The 20610-nt window shown below is 35.7% G+C and overlaps 4 protein-coding genes across 4 annotated transcripts; 3 read left to right on the top strand and 1 right to left on the bottom strand.

The window, feature by feature from the left end:
• Positions 1-2573: 2573 nt before the first annotated feature.
• LOC115973435 (serine/threonine-protein phosphatase 7 long form homolog) lies at positions 2574-5665 on the top strand. Its single transcript, XM_031093697.1, has 3 exons — positions 2574-2992; positions 5522-5612; positions 5657-5665. Exons 1-3 carry the CDS (start codon positions 2721-2723, stop codon positions 5663-5665), a joined length of 372 nt encoding a protein of 123 aa, XP_030949557.1. The 5' UTR covers positions 2574-2720.
• A 5225-nt stretch (positions 5666-10890) lies between these two features.
• On the top strand, positions 10891-13128 carry LOC115973438 (N-acylneuraminate-9-phosphatase-like). The gene is made up of 4 exons (XM_031093699.1): positions 10891-11040; positions 11135-11296; positions 11593-11766; positions 13001-13128. Exons 1-4 carry the CDS (start codon positions 10906-10908, stop codon positions 13013-13015), a joined length of 486 nt encoding a protein of 161 aa, XP_030949559.1. The 5' UTR covers positions 10891-10905; the 3' UTR covers positions 13016-13128.
• A 3414-nt stretch (positions 13129-16542) lies between these two features.
• Positions 16543-17345, top strand: LOC115973434 (26S proteasome regulatory subunit 8 homolog A-like). The gene is made up of 2 exons (XM_031093696.1): positions 16543-16622; positions 17078-17345. The coding sequence occupies exons 1-2, from the start codon at positions 16557-16559 to the stop codon at positions 17336-17338; spliced, it is 327 nt and encodes a 108-aa protein (XP_030949556.1). The 5' UTR covers positions 16543-16556; the 3' UTR covers positions 17339-17345.
• Positions 17346-18970: 1625 nt separating this feature from the next.
• Positions 18971-20209, bottom strand: LOC115973439. The gene has a single exon (XM_031093700.1). The coding sequence runs from the start codon at positions 20207-20209 to the stop codon at positions 18971-18973; it is 1239 nt and encodes a 412-aa protein (XP_030949560.1).
• Positions 20210-20610: the final 401 nt, after the last annotated feature.

Here is a 20610-nt window from a genome sequence, read left to right as displayed (position 1 = left end):
ACTTTAATTATCAAGTCAAACCAAATATTATAAACCTTAGATCAATTTTGAACATAACTAAGCATGTGATGACTTCTAGTGGCATGTATGATGGAAGCCAGTAGTTTCCAAACAAACAAGTAGGTCACTTTTAGGTCCTATTAAAAATGGTTAGCGATATAAGTAATGTCATAAATGGATACACTCCTAGTTTTGTTTTATAGTGGCCACGGACAGAACACATAAATACTGGTAAAAATCACACTACAGATAACAAAAAGTCATACCTCTCCATCAGATCCACGTATGGTGACACGATACACCACAGTCACACCTCCATTGTCAGAGAATATAACATCATGTATCTCTCCACACCATCCTGTTAACGTAAAGGGGTTAACAGCTAAAAAGATCTACAAGTATGTTTATCCAAAACCATAGTCTACAATATATATATATAGTAGCATAATTTTTCTGATATAGAGAATGTATACTGCATAGGAGTTCATATTATTCATTCCTAAAAGGAAACTTGCAAGAAAATGAAAATTAACAGCACTCTATCACAAAAATGATGCTGCAACTAGCAAGAAATTCAGAAGGTCGTGGTGCTTTTCAAACAAAGTACAAGTACAAGAGCCTTGTAACTAACGCAAAGACGTGTCAAATCCCCCCTCCCCCATTGTAGCTATTGAATTATCAAACAATGTACAAGGTATAAATAAAATATCCATATGGTGATTCACATCCAATAGTTGGGAATTGTTAAAAATTGAGGCACATATAATTTACTCCATGTACATTTACTCCAACAGTGATCTAGGTATACTGCCACAGACACAGGCACAGAGCAAAACAGAAAAGAGAGAAAACAATTCCTAGAACTGTACTAGAGCTATGAACAATAATATACCTCCCATGTACTAGAGCTATGCCCTCTTCAAGATTTCTAATAAGGTCTTATCATATACCAAAAATTTACTCAAGTACGTATTCAGCTTCCTAGGTCAGAGGTCTCTGAGATAAATTATGCAGAACACGCTCCTCTGGGTAACAAAGTCACAATGCCTATACATTAGTGCATAAATGAACAGAGGATGCAGAAATTGAGTGATGACAGATTCTGCATCTTTTGAGCCAAAAAGATGAAACTCGTAATTACAAGGCCGTGTCTCAATTATAACTAGTAACCTTTCTGTGTCATAATGAATTTGTATAAATAGTTTCATAATAGGAAAAAGCTGCTAATTATCACACTATTTAATAACCTTTAATTGGATTAATATATTGAAAATTCCACAATTGTATTATATATTTTATTTGTTCTTACTATGGACACCTATTTTTGTATTAATAGGATTTTTTTTATTGTCTAATCCATGAACTTATGTTTTATGTATACTTTTAAATGAGATAATAATTAAAGTCTAATAATTTTGATATTTAAAACACATAAAAAAAAAGTAATTAAGAAATTTACTTATTATGTGGTTGTCATGACATCAATCACAATTATTATGATGTCATTTTTTTTTTTTGGAGAAGAATTATCATGTCAATTTGTAAGCATTTTGTAATAAAATTGATATAAAAAAAATTGTTTCTTTCATTCAAAAATTAATTTATTTAGTTGTTGATATGAAATCAATCAATAGTATTTAATACATTAGTTTCCTTTTTCTTTTTCTTTTTTTATGTTCCTCAATTACCCTTTAATCTCATGTTTGATAGTAAGTTTATCAAAGCCCTTCATTGTCTTGTGGTATTTGTAACTAAGCATTATTCTGTGTGTGATCTTCTTTTAAAAAATAAAAATAAATACAAAAACTGCGTGTGTTCAAAACTGTAACCTTAAAAATAAAATCCTAAGTCTAAAAAGCTTTGTGTTCATATTGGCCTCTTTTGGTTTAGTCTTTCATCTTTTACTGAATTCTCATTGTACAAAGTGGCTTTAGTTGCTCTAACTCATACCTATATATTTAAGCATATTGTGTGTTCAATTTTGAAATTAACTGCTTATCATTCTTCTTCAGTATGGCTGCTGCAAATGTTGGACGCATTGACTATACACAGCTTGGACCCATTGACTACTCAATGTTGACACAGCAGGCGACGCATCGGTCCAAAGCTATTTGGAATGGGCGGGTAAAACACTCAACTAAAACAGTAACTTGTGCACATGCATTTAATCCATACAATGTACACATATTTGCATATACTATATTAATCCATGATTTTGTTATGTGCAGGATCCAGGGTCCATTACCTGCCATAGTCGTAGTTCAGAGTTCTCCAAGCAACCTCCAATGGTGGACGACCGAGTGAGGAACATCATCACCACAGTTGGTTTGGAGGGACTCCTGTGGGTCCCGGGTAGAGAGATTGACAATGGCCTGATAACGGCCTTAGTGGAGCGATGGCGGCCCGAGACTCACACCTTTCACATGCCACATGGTGAGGTGACCATCACATTGCAGGATGTGGAGGTTCTTCTCGGGCTTCCTGTTGATGGTGACGCTATAACAGGGAGCACACAAAAAACTTGGGTGAATGTGTGCCGGGACTTCCTTGGCTTTCAATCTGTAACTCAAAATAACCATAAGCAACTTGATGGGCAGAGGATTCTCATCAACCGCCTTTTGGAGGAAGTTGCTAACCCATTGCCGCTTGATGCTGAAGAGGATCAGCTGCATAAGTACGCACGATGCTACATCCTAGCGCTATTGGGGGACACAATATTCATGGACAAATCCGGCGATAGGGTGCATCTAATGTGGGTGCAGCAGTTGGAAGACCTTCACAATCCACGGAGGTACAGTTGGGGAAGTGCTTGCCTTGCATGGTTGTATCGAGAGCTATGCAAGGCAAGCGAGGACACCAGTCAGATTGGTGGGTGCTTGCTGTTGCTCCAGTACTGGGCATGGGCCAGGTTCCCCTATTTGTGCCCGACAGTTGAGCGAGGCCCGCCAGTGGGTGCTTACGGTCCTCCAGTACGTGGTCCACTATCCCTGAAGTAAGTCTCTGCCTCATACTGCTATAACATACTGTCTTCACCAAAGCACGAGTCTTATATTATGTTTTGAGTTCTTTTTCTATTTGGTTCTAACTTCTTCTTGAGGAATTTTATTTGCTATTTGAAGTCGTAGTCTCTTTAGGTTTTTTATAAAGGCTTTATTGTAATCAGTAACACTCATAGAGAGAGTCTTTAGGTTATTTATAAAGAATGTAAAAGACACTACATATAATGAGTAAGAGGTGAATCAGCATAAATGCTTTAATTTTATTATATATGTATAATTATTATATGAATTATAGTATTATATAAATTTTCAAAATGTCTGCACATTATGATGCACAATACCAAAAAAAGAATATAATAATAATAATTGATTCCCAATATGATTCTATATTTGACAACTAGAATGCATTACACACACACACACACAAATGCATCTATATGTGGAAATTTGTTTTACCATCTTTATTTGCATATTTCCACTAGGATTGAGCCTGTCAACAATGCAGCCACAATCCCACCAATGATTTGTCTATTCAAGATGAAAGCCATTTCAAACAATATAAATCTAAATATTCCTTTTCAGTTTGGAACTTGGGGATTGTGCCTATAAGAAGCAAGAGAAGATATCGAACTCGAGTAATGATTAAAAGAAGTAGAGAAAACTCAGTTGGAAGGCCAATCAAAAAGGAATATAATATGTTACTTATATAGTTGGATGTTTTCATGTAAAGAGAGTTAGCATTATGACTCAGAATATAAAGTTCAACAGAAACCCCTAGAACAAAGAAATATATAATTGAGAATATATGTGGCCCATCCTGATTCATTAGGACTGTATTTAAGAAAGATCAAAATAAAACACTAGTGTGAAAGCTATTAGCAATATGAGCTTTTCAGTCAAGTTGTGTGGAACAATTTAATGGATGGGAATGTAAAACATTCAATGTCCTTCACGTTCAGCACCAAACCTTATCTCTTTGTTAAAGTTTCAAAGTGAATTATATTGAAGTAAGAAGCAAATTTAAACAGCTATGTATTCCAGCTCACACCATGCTATTCGGGCTTTGGAGTATACAGTAAACATTTATAAATGTTCACAGCTGCCAATTAAACTAGAAGATGGTTTGGGTTTCAAACCAACGTGATGACGTACCTTGGAAATTAACTGCAATTGTTAGGTTCTCTTAAAATGGTTACTCTGACTAGGAAAAAAAGAAAAAAAAGAAAACTACGAAGCACACACATTGACATAGATATCATTTTTGTTTGCGTGCCTCACAAGGAAGAAGACACTATTACTGGATAGCGAACCAACCAGAATTTATGGCTTTTACAACACATGCTTATGGGTTTGGTAAGTTGGTTCATAATTTGTTGCCTCTAAATTAGGGACGGACCCAAGTGAGGGCCTAAGGGAGCCTGGGCCCCCTTGGGCCCCAAAAAACAAAAACAAAAAAAAAATTAATTAGTAGCTTAAATTTTTTTTTTTAAAAAAAAAAAAAAAGCTTGCCCCACCTTAGTTTTTAGCTTAGGCCCCCCTCGTGAATTCCTAGCCCAGCCAGCCCCCCTTATGAAGTACATTTACAGCCCATATATTTACACATATGTTGAAAAATTAAGCCCATGACCCATGTAAATCAAGAAGAAGAAGAAGAAAACTCAGAAAAACCTAACAGAGAAAGTGAAAGTCTGAAAGATGAAGGAAAAAAGAAAAAAAGAAAAAAGTAAGGAAATTTAGGAGAGGCGAGACAAAGTCACAGAGAGATAGAGAGGCTGAGGCGAGGCAGTTGCTATTGCTACTTCATCTTCTTTTTCTTCTTTCTTCTTTTTCTTCTTCTTCTTCTTTCTCTTCGTTCGCTAGTCCTTCTTCAATTCTATTTTGAATTTTCATTGCCTTGTTTTGTGTTTTCTTTCTTGTTTTGTGAACCTAGCATGTGACTAGTTGTTGGAAATGACAAAGAGACTTGAAAAAAAAAGTTTTAGGCTTTGTTTATGTGGGTCCACACGTAATATATAAGTAATAAAACTAGTACTGCAATATTTAACTTGAGCTTTTATATTTCTGTTTTTTAATAGTAATTTTTTTAGAATATTTTAATAGAAAAATTGTTTTAATAGTTTTTTTTTTTTTTTTTTGAGAATCAATAGTATTATTATAATTATTGGGTAGAGTTTTAGACTTGAAATTGATATATTAGTTGAAATATGGACTTATAGTTTTAAGACTCAATAAATTATATGGATGTTGACTCATAATATATAAAGAAATATAAGCATATAAAATTTTTAATAAATAAAAAGTATAAAAAAGCTAACTTTGAATTAATTACTATTGCAATTCACATGACCTCACCCTCCACCTTACTTTCAATTTCCTTTTATTTCTTCATTTCTTCATCTTAAGTGATTACATTATTTCTTCAAATTTCAATTTCCTTTTATTTCCTTTTATTTCATATATGTGATTACATTATAGTTTTAACATTATCTCAGTACTTATTGATCCATTCTTCTTGATTGTAGGTGGTTGTGGGTCCCAAACAAGAAAAATAGGCCCGCCCACATCTTCAGGGACAGGTATCGCGAGCAACTAGCTTCCATGTTGCCAGACCAGGTACGAAAATGCCTTATTTTACGCTTTTACGAACGTCCATATAGGTTTCGTGAACTTTGAAATATAAACATTGTTCCCTAATGTGTTGTGTACTTCTTTTTTGGCTATTTTAGGTGGTATGGCAGCCATATGAAGCTCATTTTGACGACCTCCCGCCCTGGTGTGTTGCAGGGAGGGCCATATGGACGGCAACGGTGCCGCTTGTATGTTTCCACCTAGTAGAGAAACATACACCGGATCGTGTTGTTCGTCAATTCGGGATGATCCAAGAAATTCCCCGCGCTGTTAACACTGATAGAGTGCTTCATGGCATTGATTTGAGGGGGAAGATCGGTGTTAATTGGATGCAGAAGCATGCTGCGCATATCCTTGAGTGGGGTTATCGCTTTGATCGGCGTTGTGAAGCTGTGCTTGGTGATATGCCTCCAGAGCACGAGTACCATGACTGGTTCAAAAGGGTGACTCGGAGGTTCATCGATAGGCCTGGTGCTGTAGTGACTCTGCTGGTAACTTCTCAATCTCTTCTACATGTTACCGTGTTTCTTACCATGAAACCACTGTTTAGAGAGCATGATGTTTGTTACTACATTTTTTGCTTACCACTTCATCTCCCTTTAATTTGCAATTATTAGTAGCAGAACCAACACTTATTTTCTTATCAATTGGCATTGTTGATTTCGTATTGCAGGTCTAATATGTGTGGTTTTTCCATATGCAGATTGAAGGATACGTCCGTTTATTGAGGCGTCATCCAGTGGGCACGGAGGACCACAACGACATTATTGAGGTGTTGACGGCAGTACAGGCGATGACACGTGTCCAACCTCCTATCCCTGAGGCCCCGATTGAGGAGGCAGCTATGCCTACCGGCCCAAGCACGAGCACAGCTCCGGCCGGATGTCAATCCCGTCCGCCTGTTGCTACCCCTCAGCTTCTCCCTACCCCCGATCCCTGTGCATCCACCCCACATGCATCCGCCAGCCCCACCATCCCTTCATCCATCCCACATCCATCCCCTACCGTCACCATCCCTTCACCCAACCCACATTCAGCTCCTACTGCCACCATCCCTTCACCTAGCCCACATCCAGCCCCTACGCCCACCATCCCTTCACCTAACCCACATCCAGCACCTACGCCCACCATCCCTTCATCCGCCCACCATCCGTCTCCTTGCCCCACCATCCCTCCACCCACCCCACTTCCTTGTTTTGGGTCTGACGTCCGTCCACCCACCCCACAGTCATTTCTTCAGCTGTCACCGATTCCATCCTTTGACCTGGGTACCCCACCTGACATGCAGCAGGAGCCACCCTCCCATAGTTCGTTTAGTACCCCTTCTTCAGCCATTGACCCACCCCATGTTCAGGCTGAGCAGCCAGTTGGGTTACCTACAGCGGCTGAAGGTCGGCCTAAACGCATATCAAAGGCACCACCGTGTGGGACAGGGGGGCACAAACATGGACACAATGTTGGGCCCGAGGCATCTGACGAAGGACATGCAAGACCTCCTCCGCATTATACGAGACAGCGTAAGATTCAAAAAAGGTATCTGAAAGCTTAATGTGAAACAACACACTGTATTCCATTATTAATTCTCTTTTCACATTTCCATAAGATTATTTTTGTTTTCAATATGGTTTGAACCTACATTATTGGAACTAGGTGAATGCCTCAAATAAGGATATTTGTTGCAATTTTATTCCTTGCATCATTTGTTATTTTAATCTAGATATATTTTTATGATACCACAGTCTATTAATAGAACTTCTATTAATTTGACAGGTGATTGGTGTACCTGTTACACTGAATGGAGATCTGAAGAACCAGTTCGTGGAGACCAATGTTGGTTTTGATACAATATGTAAGGTATTAGTCATACTGGCCGGAGAGCATGCTGTGGTGCACGGATCCACGGCGGTGGCTGCTTCCTTTGACCTCTACACCTATGTATGTTTCTCTTTGATTGCAAAGGTTTTGATATAGTTAAAATACTTAACTGCATGTCAATGTAATTGTCATGTTTACAATATTTATTGATAGACGTGTTCGTAACTTGCCTTGTTTCCCTGTTCATTGCTACTTTTATTTGGACCATGTAGTTCTGCCAAAGGGTATCATTTGATTGTCTTTTTGATTTGATTGTCTTTTTGTAGAATTGGCCCTTATATAAAATAATATCATCATACTCAAAACTGTTATCATCTACAAAGGCTAAACTCCTAGCTCCAGATTTTGCAAAGCCTAATCTTCCGGCAACAAAAATAACAAAAACAGCAGAGTCATTTACATTAGTCTAAGGCGAATTGGGAAACATAACTACATTATTGGCAGACCTACATTCAATCTGAGTTTATGATTTGTGACATTAAAAAATCTTATCAGATTAATATGGAATTGATAGTTAGGCTGTCCTAACCTGTCAGCTTTATCCAGCAATGTTTCTTGAGAACACCTGGTGAATGTTATCAATCTGTCTAAACAGAGGTAATTCAAACAACAAATACATAATGGATAGAATCTTGACAGAAAACTGTAGCAAATCTGATTTTTAACAAAATGACAGGATAAGAAGGTTTGTTAAAATTACCAAACTTTCAGATTTTAAACAGTTTAAAACAAAAGCATATGTATATTGGAGATTTAATATGATAATTCGTAAAGGAAATGTAGTGGTGAGAAGTTTCAGAGGAAAAAACTATTTGAAGTAAAAAAAGAGTATGCTGATCTTTAATTAATAATGTTGCAGAGAAGAGATGAGGCAAAGCAGCAAATATAAATGGCAGTCACAGTAACTTAACAGTACACCAAATAAATTTGCAATGACTCCACAATCCACACCATTGATTATACTATAAGATGTCACCCCTACCATACTTTTACATATTTTTGGCTTCAGTCTTCCTAGAACCAAATCCTTCTTACATAACCACCATCAACAAAGTCTTGCTTAACATCAAATTATTATAGCAGGCAACAACCTAGTACTAAAAAATATTAAATAAATCTGCATAGCCTCTAAATAGAAACCAAATTATTTAGTTCCATATTATAGTTTTGCAAAAAAATCGTGTTTGCACAACTTCTAAGCAAATGTCTACAAATTTTCTAAGTATTAACAAAATTAATGAATGCAGCAACAAACTATAATGGCCATTTATAACTGGCATATAACATAATCTTTAGGTAATTTAACAATTTCAGCCTAAGAAAATTTGGTTCAACTTAACAATGTAATAGCTGTAGTAATTTGCAGCTAATAAGGTAGTCATCGGAAAGAACATTAACCTCATGCAATATAGACTTTCTTACTGTGGTTATTCATACAATTTAACATTTATTTTGTACTGGATCAAATGTCATTAGCTAATTCTAGAAAGTATGACGTGAAGGAATCTAGAAATAAAGGAATTAACTGCATGCTATAGAGAAGAAATTAAAGAACAATACTAATTTCTAGCGGGTCCTAATCAAGTGAATGTTAAGATGCATGCATTTCTGCCAGTAAGCTAATATCTATATTTGCATGATCAATATTCACCACCAACCCCACTGCATCACTGTATTGTAATAAATTTGACAAAAGAGATGCTCTAAACTCTATATACACATGCCACAAAGTTAACATGCTCTACTATGTATTCTACAAAGTTATCATTACTTTCCTATGGCCAAACCATAGAGCTACAGGGTTTCATGCTGGATTTTTCAGAAAAATTATAATGATCCCCAAAAGCCACCAAAAAAAGTAAATATTAGACAGTGTGGTCATATTGGATATGACCAACAGGTCCTACCAAACCCTCTTAAATCAGCAAATTGTGATAGTAACATATTAGTCTCTGAAGTCATATTGAAATGACTAACAGGTTGCAGGGTTATTGTCACACATAATTCAATTGATGCCTTATCTTACAGCTCTAACCGAACTCTCTTAAACCAGCAAATTGTGTCTACTAAAAATTTCAGCACTGTTTAGACCATACAGTTTTGTAGTCTAGGCCTTGATCCTCCTCCGGAGAGTAATCATCAAAACTTATATCAAAAAACTTAACTGTACCATAGTGAATGAACCAATATGTTACGTATACGCTGAAAAGAAATGCATCATTTCAAAATTAATGCTTATTAAGGAAAAGTGTTAAAATAATAATTATATGATCAACTTCTTCATTTTATAATAGCTTGAACTTTTAGAATACGCATAGTTTAACTTCATTTTTTAATAATAATTCAATTTCTTACCTAGAAAATTCTGCTCCTTTAATTTTTTTTTGAAACAGATTCTATTTCAATACTGAATGAAAAAATCCACCACTATCAGTAAAGCATGCCAACCAAAAAGTGTAAAGTTTTGTCATCTAGGAGAAACTGGTGATATTATGAAACTAATCTTGCTTGATATTTTATTGTTTCTGCACATGTTCACAAACACTTTTACCCTAGCTCTTAAACTTCCATTTGAAGTTTTATCCTGAGAATCAATATAGGCAGCATTAAAACTTCTAATATAAGAGTAGTGAACACCTACAACATAACAGTCTATGCAAAGTGCTTCATTGACTTGATATGGGTAATAAGCAAGAGGGAGGGAAAAAGAGAGCTATAAATTTAAGTCTTCTACAATATAGCATTTTTCCTCATAAAACACACATAACTCTAAATTTTGTTTTCAATATATTAAATTATAAGTTATAACACTATTTTCTCAGACTAAATAAAGCAGTACAAATTCTGTTTGGTTCAAAGTTTTGGTCAAAATTAAATATTATATTATAATCTCATAGATTAGCAAAACAAATTGATTAGGACCCTTTTTAAATATTATAATCTCATATATATTATAATCTCATAAATATTATAGACTCTTTTTAAATGCAGTAATTTAGTAGGTCAGCCTAATTTTCATATGGTTTTGTTTACAAAATTTTATCATCTTGGTAATTCACTTATGTGTATGAACACTTCAAAATATCACCTCTAAAATATCACCAGAGAATTTGTCCATGACTGTATCTAGATTTTGTGACCTTGTTAAGGTCACCCTATTTTCTTGCTTATTATCTTTAAAGGGTCCAATGTAAAGTCTGTTTCCTACGTGCCATGTTTTCAGGTTCTTAAACAGTGGCAATGGACACACTTCTACCTGTTTTCATTTCTTAAGCCCTTAGCTTGTAAATAATTAAAATTGAACATTATTAAGAATGATATTCTTCACATTCCCATTACCAGAACTGCAAAAGGTAGCAATTTTTCTGTCATGTTTGTTGAGGATCTCTTATCTTAATCAATAATGTTTTTGTTTTTCTTCAATTGCAGATATGTCAATGATGCAAGGCCTTTCTGGCAATATATAGTCAGTTACTCCACTGGCTGTTCAGATTCCCAGTACTTTGAAGAACTTTACAACTACTATAGCACTAACAAGGTTGGGTCATTTCTAAATTAGCTTTTATAAATTGCATGCTTTGAGTTTTAAACTTATGTAGTTATAATTCTTTCTCCAATTTTTCTTTCCATAGGCTTGGCACCTCTGTGATCCTGATGCTGAGAATGTATTTAAAGCTCTTAGGAAAGCAGGCGTGAAGTTGGGTGTTGTGTCAAATTTTGACACTCGGTTAAGACCTTTAATGCGATCTCTAAACTGTGACCATTGGTTTGATGCTGTGGCAGTTTCAGCTGAAGTATGTCCATTGATTTCTTCATTATATATAGTTTTTTTTTTTTTTTTATTACCCCCTTTCATACACACAATGGGATGGCTAGCGGCATGTGTATGAGGTTTATCTTTCTGATATGTATACACATGCATATGTACACTGATCCATATTACATTCAATGAAGTCATTTAAACTTCAAGAAATAATGTCATACATATATCATAATTGTATTAGCAATCTAATGGTGAACTTTTCTTATGAACAATTTGTTTTCCTCTACTATCTATGGTCTTGACTATGATTCTCTCTCCCTTAAACAGGTTGAAGCAGAGAAGCCAAATCCAACAATATTTCTAAAAGCTTGTGATTTATTGGGAGTAAAGCCCGAGGATGCTGTACATGTAGGGGATCACCGTAGGAATGATATATGGGGTGCTACAGATGCAGGCTGTGATGCTTGGCTTTGGGGAAGTGAAGTTCACTCTTTTAAGGAGGTAGGTTGTCATTTGCATCTCTTATTTTCCTGGGAATTACTTGGATGAGTGTTTTTTCCATGTAATTTTTTATGTTTCGGTATATTTCAGGAAGAGAACATAGTGGTTATATCTCTGGTTCATATTCTTCTAGCTACTTCTTTTAATGATTCTTGCAACTGTCTTTTGAAGTAAAGAGCTGTGTGTCAGTGTGTGTGTGTGTGTGAGGATGTTAAAATTAAAATTGGTTCTGTTTGAGTCATAGATTAGAGAGGCTTTTGCCTAAATAGTTATAGTATTGGAGACGTTTGTAATCTTCAAGAATCATAAGGAATGTAAGGAACAGAAGGGTTGCAAATTTAGGAATAGACGGGAGAAAGGGTGTGATGTGGATGTAAGATCTTAATCCCCTCAATTTGAACGGATTTTTATATTTTATACATTAATTTACTTATCAAAAAAAAGATCTTAATAACCTCAGCATTAGTAAATAACGCTGAATAAAGTTACAGCAAAGTACCATATACACTCCCTCTCACTTACATTTCAAAGATGATTTCACTTAAATCCAATTACTGTAGCCAAATCCAAATCTAACTCAAATACATAAATATATGGTTATGGCGTATTTAAAAACGAATAAGGAAAAAAAAAAACACTTATGTAAGAATAATGGCTGCAAACACTAGTGTTTTGTCTTGAGAACATAGTTGATTGTTTATATGACTTTATTAAGAACAAGGTTTCTTAAGTAGAATTCTTTTTTTTCCCTGCAATCAGTATATATGATTAGTCTCAGCACAGGGGAGAGTAGACTGCTTGGTGTACTTCAATTAAGAATGCCACTAGATGGTTGTTATAATGCAATTTTTCCTTCTTCTTGCCATCTGTATATATAATTCATTCATGTTTGGAGTCTTCTGTTATTGAAAAAACAATATTCAAAATTTTTCGTTTGCCTTTAGAATATTCCATGAAAACTCTTCCCAAGAAAGTTCGAAGCCTGTGGTTTTTGAAGAATGCTAATCAATTAGTAGCATGGTTTCACCTGATCTGGTTCAAAGAATAATATGTTTGTGTTTGGATGAGCTATTTTGTTTATTGTGTTAAAGTACAGCTGTAACTTGAAAATTTGATGACTAAGTTTCAAGATGAAAAGAAGCCCATCCAAATTAGATGCTTAAGAATCCAATGTTAAACTCCTGTACCATGGTCAATCAAGGAAATGTCCAATCTAATGCTCTATGTTCTTCAGGACCTAGCATATTGAACAGAGACAAAGGCATGCAAGTTCATCCTGAAGTGCAAAAAGCCATTGAAAAGGCAAACGTAAAGTTTCTTCCAGCTGAGGAAGCCATCAATTTCATACCTGGCACCAAAACAAGGCAGGACTATTGCTGTAGCTCAGAATGTCACTTCTAAGTGTCATCCGCTGACAAAAAATACATGTTTTGGTTCTACTGCTAAACGTCTAAAAACTATTGGACTGGAAGATAGACCTGGAAAACCAGTTGCTTCTGCTGTAAATGCTAAACCAAATTCATGTAATTTCAAATCCCCCTTCTGTAGATAGAAAACCAAATACTAGTGGTGTTATTATGATAACAAATGATAATATGAGCCTTTTTGTCTACGTAAATGCTTTGCATTATTTATTTGAATGGGTATGAACTAATTTTTTACTAGGTTTCTACCATTTGTTTGTAGTTAGTTATATTGGGTTTCACTTTGTATGATTTTTGACTTTATTCATTGTATTACAGTTGTCATGAAGCGTCATACGCTGCTTGAGTCACTACGCTGCTTGATGAAAAGGCTGATGAGGTCCTAAAGTGGGATATTTTGGATTGTTGGACGCCAGAAAATCACTACGGATGGACTGAATCTGAGTGTTAAACATGTTGGGTTTAGACCATCGGTAATGATTTTCTGGAGTCCAACAATCCAGAATATCTCACTTTTGAACCTCATCAGCCTTTTCATCAGTTTCCTTGGATCCTACCAATCATGGTGTACCTGATGCTTATCCCATTACTTTCCTTAAAGTATTTTCAAAGTTCATGATTATTTATGAAGCATCTGATGTGATGGAAGTATCTAAAGAAATTCCATATCATTGCCCGGTAAGAAACATTTAGAAGTATTGACGCAAAGTAGTTGTTAACTAATCATGGAAATCTGACTGAAGTGGGTGCTATGCTGATTTGCTAGTACTGCAATGATTGCTGTGATGATTATTTGGGATGGGGGTATTTTGCCTATCAGGGTGGTGTGGTTTTTTCTTTTTTGGTGTGTGTGTTATCTTTGAAAGGGAGAAAGGTATCGACATGTCAATATTATTATATGTGAAAATTTGTTCTGCATTGCTAGGCATTGAATCGAAAGACAACCTGTTGAATTTGCTAGTACTACAACGATTGTTGTGATGATTATTTGGGATGGGGGTGTTTTGCCTACCATTTGCCTTTACTAACAGCAGTTAACATTGCTTCCCTTAACAGGGTATTGATGGAGCTCGGGTGGAGAAAATTCTTGACTTCGCCTCTATTACCCTCAACAAAAAGTCAGTTCCGGGTGAGTCCTTTCTTTGGCAGGTTTATCCCATTTTAATTGATTTCATCTGTTTTTTTGTTTGTTTCTCCCTTTCTTCTCAAAACTTACACACAATAATATTCCCTTGTAAAGGTGACAAGAGTGCCTTAGTGCCTGCAGGTATCCGCATTGGATCACCTGCTATGACAACTAGAGGATTCACAGAGAAAGAATTTGTACCAACTGCAGACTTTATTCATGAGGGCGTACAGATAACCCTTGAAGCTAAGCGGCTAGTCTCAGGATCCAAGCTTCAAGATTTTTTGAAGTTTGTAGCAGCCGCTGATTTTCCTTTACTGGATAACATGTTGAACATGTTGAACTTGTTCTCGATTAATAACATTTTTCTTTTTGGTAGAATGCATGATTGAATTTGTTAGAACATATTACAAATTTTGTAACCATCCAAATAACTAGATAAAAGAAAAAGGTATAAAAATAGATGAACAAGTTATTTAGTTCATTACAAAATTTGTAATCTAGCAGCTAAAGCTCTTACATTGTCCTTCGTGTCTACCCTCACTTTTTTTTTTTTTTTTTTGGGGGTTTGACAGAAGTTGAGGCTCAACAAAGTAGCAAAAATCAAAATATAAATTGATTTCTTTTTGTCATAAAATAGGAATAGATCAAGAAATTAAAGTAAAAAATAACATGCTTCAAAACGCAAAAAAATTCAAAGTTTTGTACTACCATAACAAAGAATACCATTAGTTGCATTGATATCTAAGTAACAAAAACATTGAAAGTCACCCGAGAGTGAATTTCAAATTGCTTAAGAGCATTAGCATTGAAAATTGCTAATGTCATATCTAAAGGAAATTTAGCATTTGCAACCTTAAAATCATCTATTTCTATCAATTTAATCACTTAACTTTCAAAATCTAGCCAATGTCATCATTAGGTGTGAATTTTTTTAGTAAATTTAATAAAATGGCGACCCTCCACAAAAAAAAAAAAAAAAATTAATAATACTAAAATGGCCAAACTACAATTTTTTGGTTTTTATAAATTTGTCGCAGTTTTACTTTTAGTTAGGTCTTGTTAACAGATGCCCTTAGATTATTTGTTACCAAATCATTTTGAATGCCTCAAAAGTATCTCCCATTTTTTTTATCAAATGCTTTTAAAAATAGTTCCTAAACCTTAGCTATTTAGAGCATCGTTATCTACACACACACATTTAATAGTATCAATTTTGTCCCTCGACTTTCAAATCAATTTCCCCAACTATTAGTTGTATCAATTTTGTTCATACACTTTTAAAACCAATTTCTAAGAATAAAATTAACTTCATTTAAATGTTGAAAGTCGAAATTAGCACATTTATATTAACATTGACGCCATTTTAAAGTTATATATGTACACAGTATTTGTCAAAGTAATGGGGAAGAATAACGTTTTAGGTAAGGTAAGTAATATTCCTATATGAATGCACTCAATTGTAAATTTGCAGCTGAGGATGGTAATTATTTATTTTTTTGAAACGTAATGATATTTTAGCAAGGGAATAGACTATTACATGCACAAGGAGTGCCTTAGGAGTGCCTTTTTGTTAATAAGAGATGGTTTGAAAACAGTTTGAATACATTTTTATCTAAACAATCTCATCTTGTTTCCCAGGTTCATCTTGAACGGAAATATGTTGTTGACATTGATAAAAATATCGATATCACCAAGATAACTCCATCAACAAGAGTTGCTCTCCGTAATGACAGTTATGTGCTTCATTTAATCTTGCAAAGGAAAGTTGATCCATTGGTCAACGTCATGAAAGTTGAAAAGGATCCAGATTCCACATATGACATGATTGGCGGTCTTGACCAGCAAATTAAAGAGATAAAGGAGGTTTGCCTCGTGTACCCTTTTACTTTCTGCATTTAAACTGGTAGTGGCAATGGTGACAGTGAAGTGCAGCGGACTATGCTGGAGCTTCTCAACCAGATTTTGGACCTTATTGTAAGTATTTGGCAAGCATGTCAAAAATAAGCTTCATTCTTGTAAAGATTGCCAGTATTTTATTGAATTTAAACAATCTCAACTCTTTTGGATGGATTTGGATAGAATGATAAGTATAGTCTTGTTAATTCCATAACGACCTATTGCACATTGTATTAAAGTCTTCAGAAGTGAAAGATTGTGTGTTTTCTCTGTGCATAATCATATTGTCACAGATTTTTTTCGTTTTAAACTGGTTGCAGCCTGTGTGCACAGAATCTGGGATGTTTGCTCTGTGGGAGAGGAGGGTTGATGTAACACAAGAAGATTTTGAGATGGTAGTGGCAAAGGTAATGAAGAAGGAGACTGAGAAAAACATGTCATTGCGGAAGCTATGGAAGTAGTGTGTGTCCATGTTAATGTTTTGTTTCACTCCACCACCCTGAATATAATTGATCTGTGGCTTTGTTCTTCACACACAGCCAACAGCTCTGTTCTTTGTATGGATTATGAAGCACATGGGGGTGCCTACACTTTGTTGAAGTTTTTTAAATACCACTGGCATCTCTGTTTATTTTGTTAAATATTCTTTTGTGATACATTTTTATGTAATATGTGTTTAATTATTGTAAATTTGCAGCTGTGCCTTAATTATTTATTTTTTTGAAACGTAATGATATTTTAGCAAGAGAATAGACTATTACATGCACAAGGAGTGCCTTAGGAGTGCCTTTTTGTTAATAAGAGATGATTTGAAAACAGTTTGAATACATGTTTATCTAAACAATCTCATCTTGTTTCCCAGGTTCATCTTGAACGGAAATATGTTGTTGACATTGATAAAAATATCGATATCACCAACATAACTCCATCAACAAGAGTTGCTCTCCGTAATGACAGTTATGTGCTTCATTTAATCTTGCAAAGCAAAGTTGATCCATTGGTCAACCTCATGAAAGTTGAAAAGGTTCCAGATTCCACATATGACATGATTGGCGGTCTTGACCAGCAAATTAAAGAGATAAAGGAGGTTTGCCTCGTGTACCCTTTTACTTTCTGCATTTAAACTGGTAGTGGCAATGGTATCAGTGAAGTGCAGCGGACTATGCTGGAGCTTCTCAACCAGATTTTGGACCTTATTGTAAGTATTTGGCAAGCATGTCAAAAATAAGCTTCATTCTTGTAAATATTGCCAGTATTTTATTGAATTTAAACAATGTCAACTCTTTTGGATGGATTTGGATAGAATGATAAGTATAGTCTTGTTAATTCCATAACAAGATGTTGATTTTCTTTTCGTTTTCTTTTTTTTCTTTTTTTTTGGATTTACAGGGTTGGGTTACTTATATGTTGGCAATTGAAAACTAAAAAACCAGATTGTATAATTTTATTTTGTTCATTTCAGTTATATTTTTGGATTTACAAGGTATTTACTCTTCGATGTTGGTGGTTTAGTAAAAAATTACCTGAAAATAGTTCTCAATGGTAATAAAAAAAAATTGAAAAAAAAATCCTAGTAGAACTCTAGTTTGATGGGTTACCATAAATGGAAATCGAGTCTTAGAGGCTGATTTCCATAAATAGAAATCGAGTCTTTAAGACTCGATTTCCATTTGTGGAAACCGAGTATAAGATACTCGAGTTTTACTGGGAATTTTTTTTTTCCCCTTTTTTGGCCGCAGGTCACTAGAATTATTTATCACATTAATTACGTTTTTTAGTTCTCAAATTGGGGTAAAAAAAAAAAAAGGAAAAAAAATCCCAGTAGAACTCGAGTATTTTATAGGCGGTTTCCATAAATGGAAATCGAGTCTTAGAGACTCGATTTCCATTTATGGAAACCGAGTATAACATACTCGAGTTCCACTGGGAATTTTTTTTTTTTCTTTTTTGGCCGCAGGTGACCAGAATTATTTACCACACTTCTTACGTTTTTTAGTTCTCAAATTGGGGTAAAAAAAAAAAAGGAAAAAAAAATCCCAATAGAACTCGAGTATTTTATACTCGGTTTCCATAAATAGAAATCGAGTCTTAGATACTTGAGTTCTTTTGGATGGATTTTTTTTTTTTTTTTTGCCGCAAGTGCATGGACCAGAATTAGTTTTCTCCCCTGCAGCAAATTTTCCAGGGTCCAGAACACATCAAACAACTACATACCAGCATATAATAGGCGAAGGGAGCATACATTAAAGTTCTACAACCAAATTAAAACAGTAACTATTCAATAAAATTATTGTTGGACAAAAGTTAGCACACAATGGCAGTTCAATACTAGAAGGGCCTTGTGGTTGAACTTGGCAAAGTAATATCATTGTTCGTATTATAGGAAAAAGCTGCATCACGCAACTAATGTAACGAGTAAAATGGATAGCAAAGAGTTCAATTATTCGTAATTTACAACAATAAACAAAATAACAACTAAGTTAATACAACATAGTCTCCAGATGGACACCTAGCGGATATAACATATTATACATAGTCACCTAACACTTGTCCATACTGATACAACATACTCTACATAATCACCTAGCTTGTCCATACAGAAGATAACGACAAGTCCCACGTACAATGTCACTTACGAAAATCAAGTCTCCGCTTGCCTGACAAACATGAAATACGGTTATTAGTTTCCAAATGCAAAGAACAAAAACCAAATGACATTCTGAGTATATTATATAAAAACAGTGACGGCACTTGCCTAGTTCATAGCACTACCACTTGTCGAAGCCCCATGGGAATTGGGACAGCATCTACGGTTATGCCCCTCTTGATGACACACTCTACATCGTTGCCTCGGTTGAATCTCCCTCAACTCCGGATCTTCCCTCCGGCTTCCCCGTTCTCGCCGTACCCCATCCATTTCATTCCTTATTCTTGACATCGTAGGACGACCTTTGGCCCGCAACAATCGTGGGTCAGGCACCCACCGTGGTCCGCGAACGTCTGTCCATAATGACTCTGACTTTGGCACCACAAAATTATGTGAATATGTGAGAATGGCATTGTTCAGACTGTAACATGGGTCAATATAGCTGGGCGCATCGAGATGCAGACTTTTAAGAACTTTAATTGCATGTGAACAAGGGATCTTCAAGTTTTGCCACTTTCCACAACCACAGGTTCTATCAAATATGCGCACATCATGACTGTGATTTCCCCCTCCAGCTCTATGGTCGTTATACGGGGTAACCACTTGATATATACCCTCTGCATGATTATAATTCCTCAGAGTGTGTCCTGCAATTTTCTGCTCATTTTTGTTATAGATCTCCATTGCATAATCACTCCACACCTTACCTCGAGAGAGATCAGAAGTAATTTGTTTATGTCGATTGTGGAAATATGCAACAAGTTTAAAATAAGTGAACTCAACCATTGCAGCAATGGGCAAACCGCGGGCACCTTTAAGAACCCCATTAAAGCACTCAGAGATATTGGTTGTCATTGCCCCGTAACGTCTTCCACCATCATGTGACTGGGTCCATTTGTCTACATCCTCACTCATTAGATATGTGTATGGCATATAACGTATAATCCGGCGATCAGTAGGGTCTACACCCCTCAGTAAATTAATCTTGGCCTCCTTAATGGTTTGCATTATAGACACAAATTTAGCATCACAAGTCGCATATCCAGCTTTCAAGGCCAATGCCTTTAGAGTCGGGTTATTAAAATGTGTGTTGAAGTTGCTAGCAACATGTCGAAGGCAATATCGATGATATACCCGTTCTCTTCCGCCTTGCCCTCTAGGCCACTCTCGAATGGCACATTTGATACCTTTATGTCGGTCAGAAATAATGCAAATATCCTTGTTTTCAATAACACGCTCTATCGAAGTCCTGAGACACTCTAAAAACCACCCCCAACTAGCCCCTGACTCCTTGTCCACAACAGCAAAGGCGATAGGCAAAACCTTTTGATTAGCATCGGTTGCCATTGCAATCATAAATACCCCTTTGTATTTACCATATAAATGAGTTCCATCAATACTGATCACTGGCCTGCAATACTGGAATGCAGCAATGCATGGAGCGAATGCCCAATATACATAGCGCAGTAACGTAGTACCTTCTAATGGCTTAGGTATGGTGTGATAGCTATACTGGGTACCCGAATCCTGATCCAAGTATGCCAACAACTTTCGCAACCTTTGGTAAGACTCCTCCCAATCCCCAAAAATCTTAGCAATTGCCTTTTGTTTTGCGTCCCATACTTTATAGTAAGAAAGCTCATGATCATACTTAGTACGGATGATCTCCCAAAGCTCATCAACAGTAGCAGTGTGCTTTTTTCGCAATCTTCCCACAATTTCTGATGCAACAAAATTAGAATCCATCA

Source organism: Quercus lobata, unplaced genomic scaffold (genome assembly GCF_001633185.2).
Source record: "Quercus lobata isolate SW786 unplaced genomic scaffold, ValleyOak3.0 Primary Assembly Scq3eQI_2009, whole genome shotgun sequence".
Taxonomy (NCBI): Eukaryota; Viridiplantae; Streptophyta; class Magnoliopsida; order Fagales; family Fagaceae; genus Quercus; species Quercus lobata.
The sequence above is the reverse complement of the archived record's forward strand: the minus strand, read 5'-3'. Positions and strand labels throughout refer to the sequence as shown.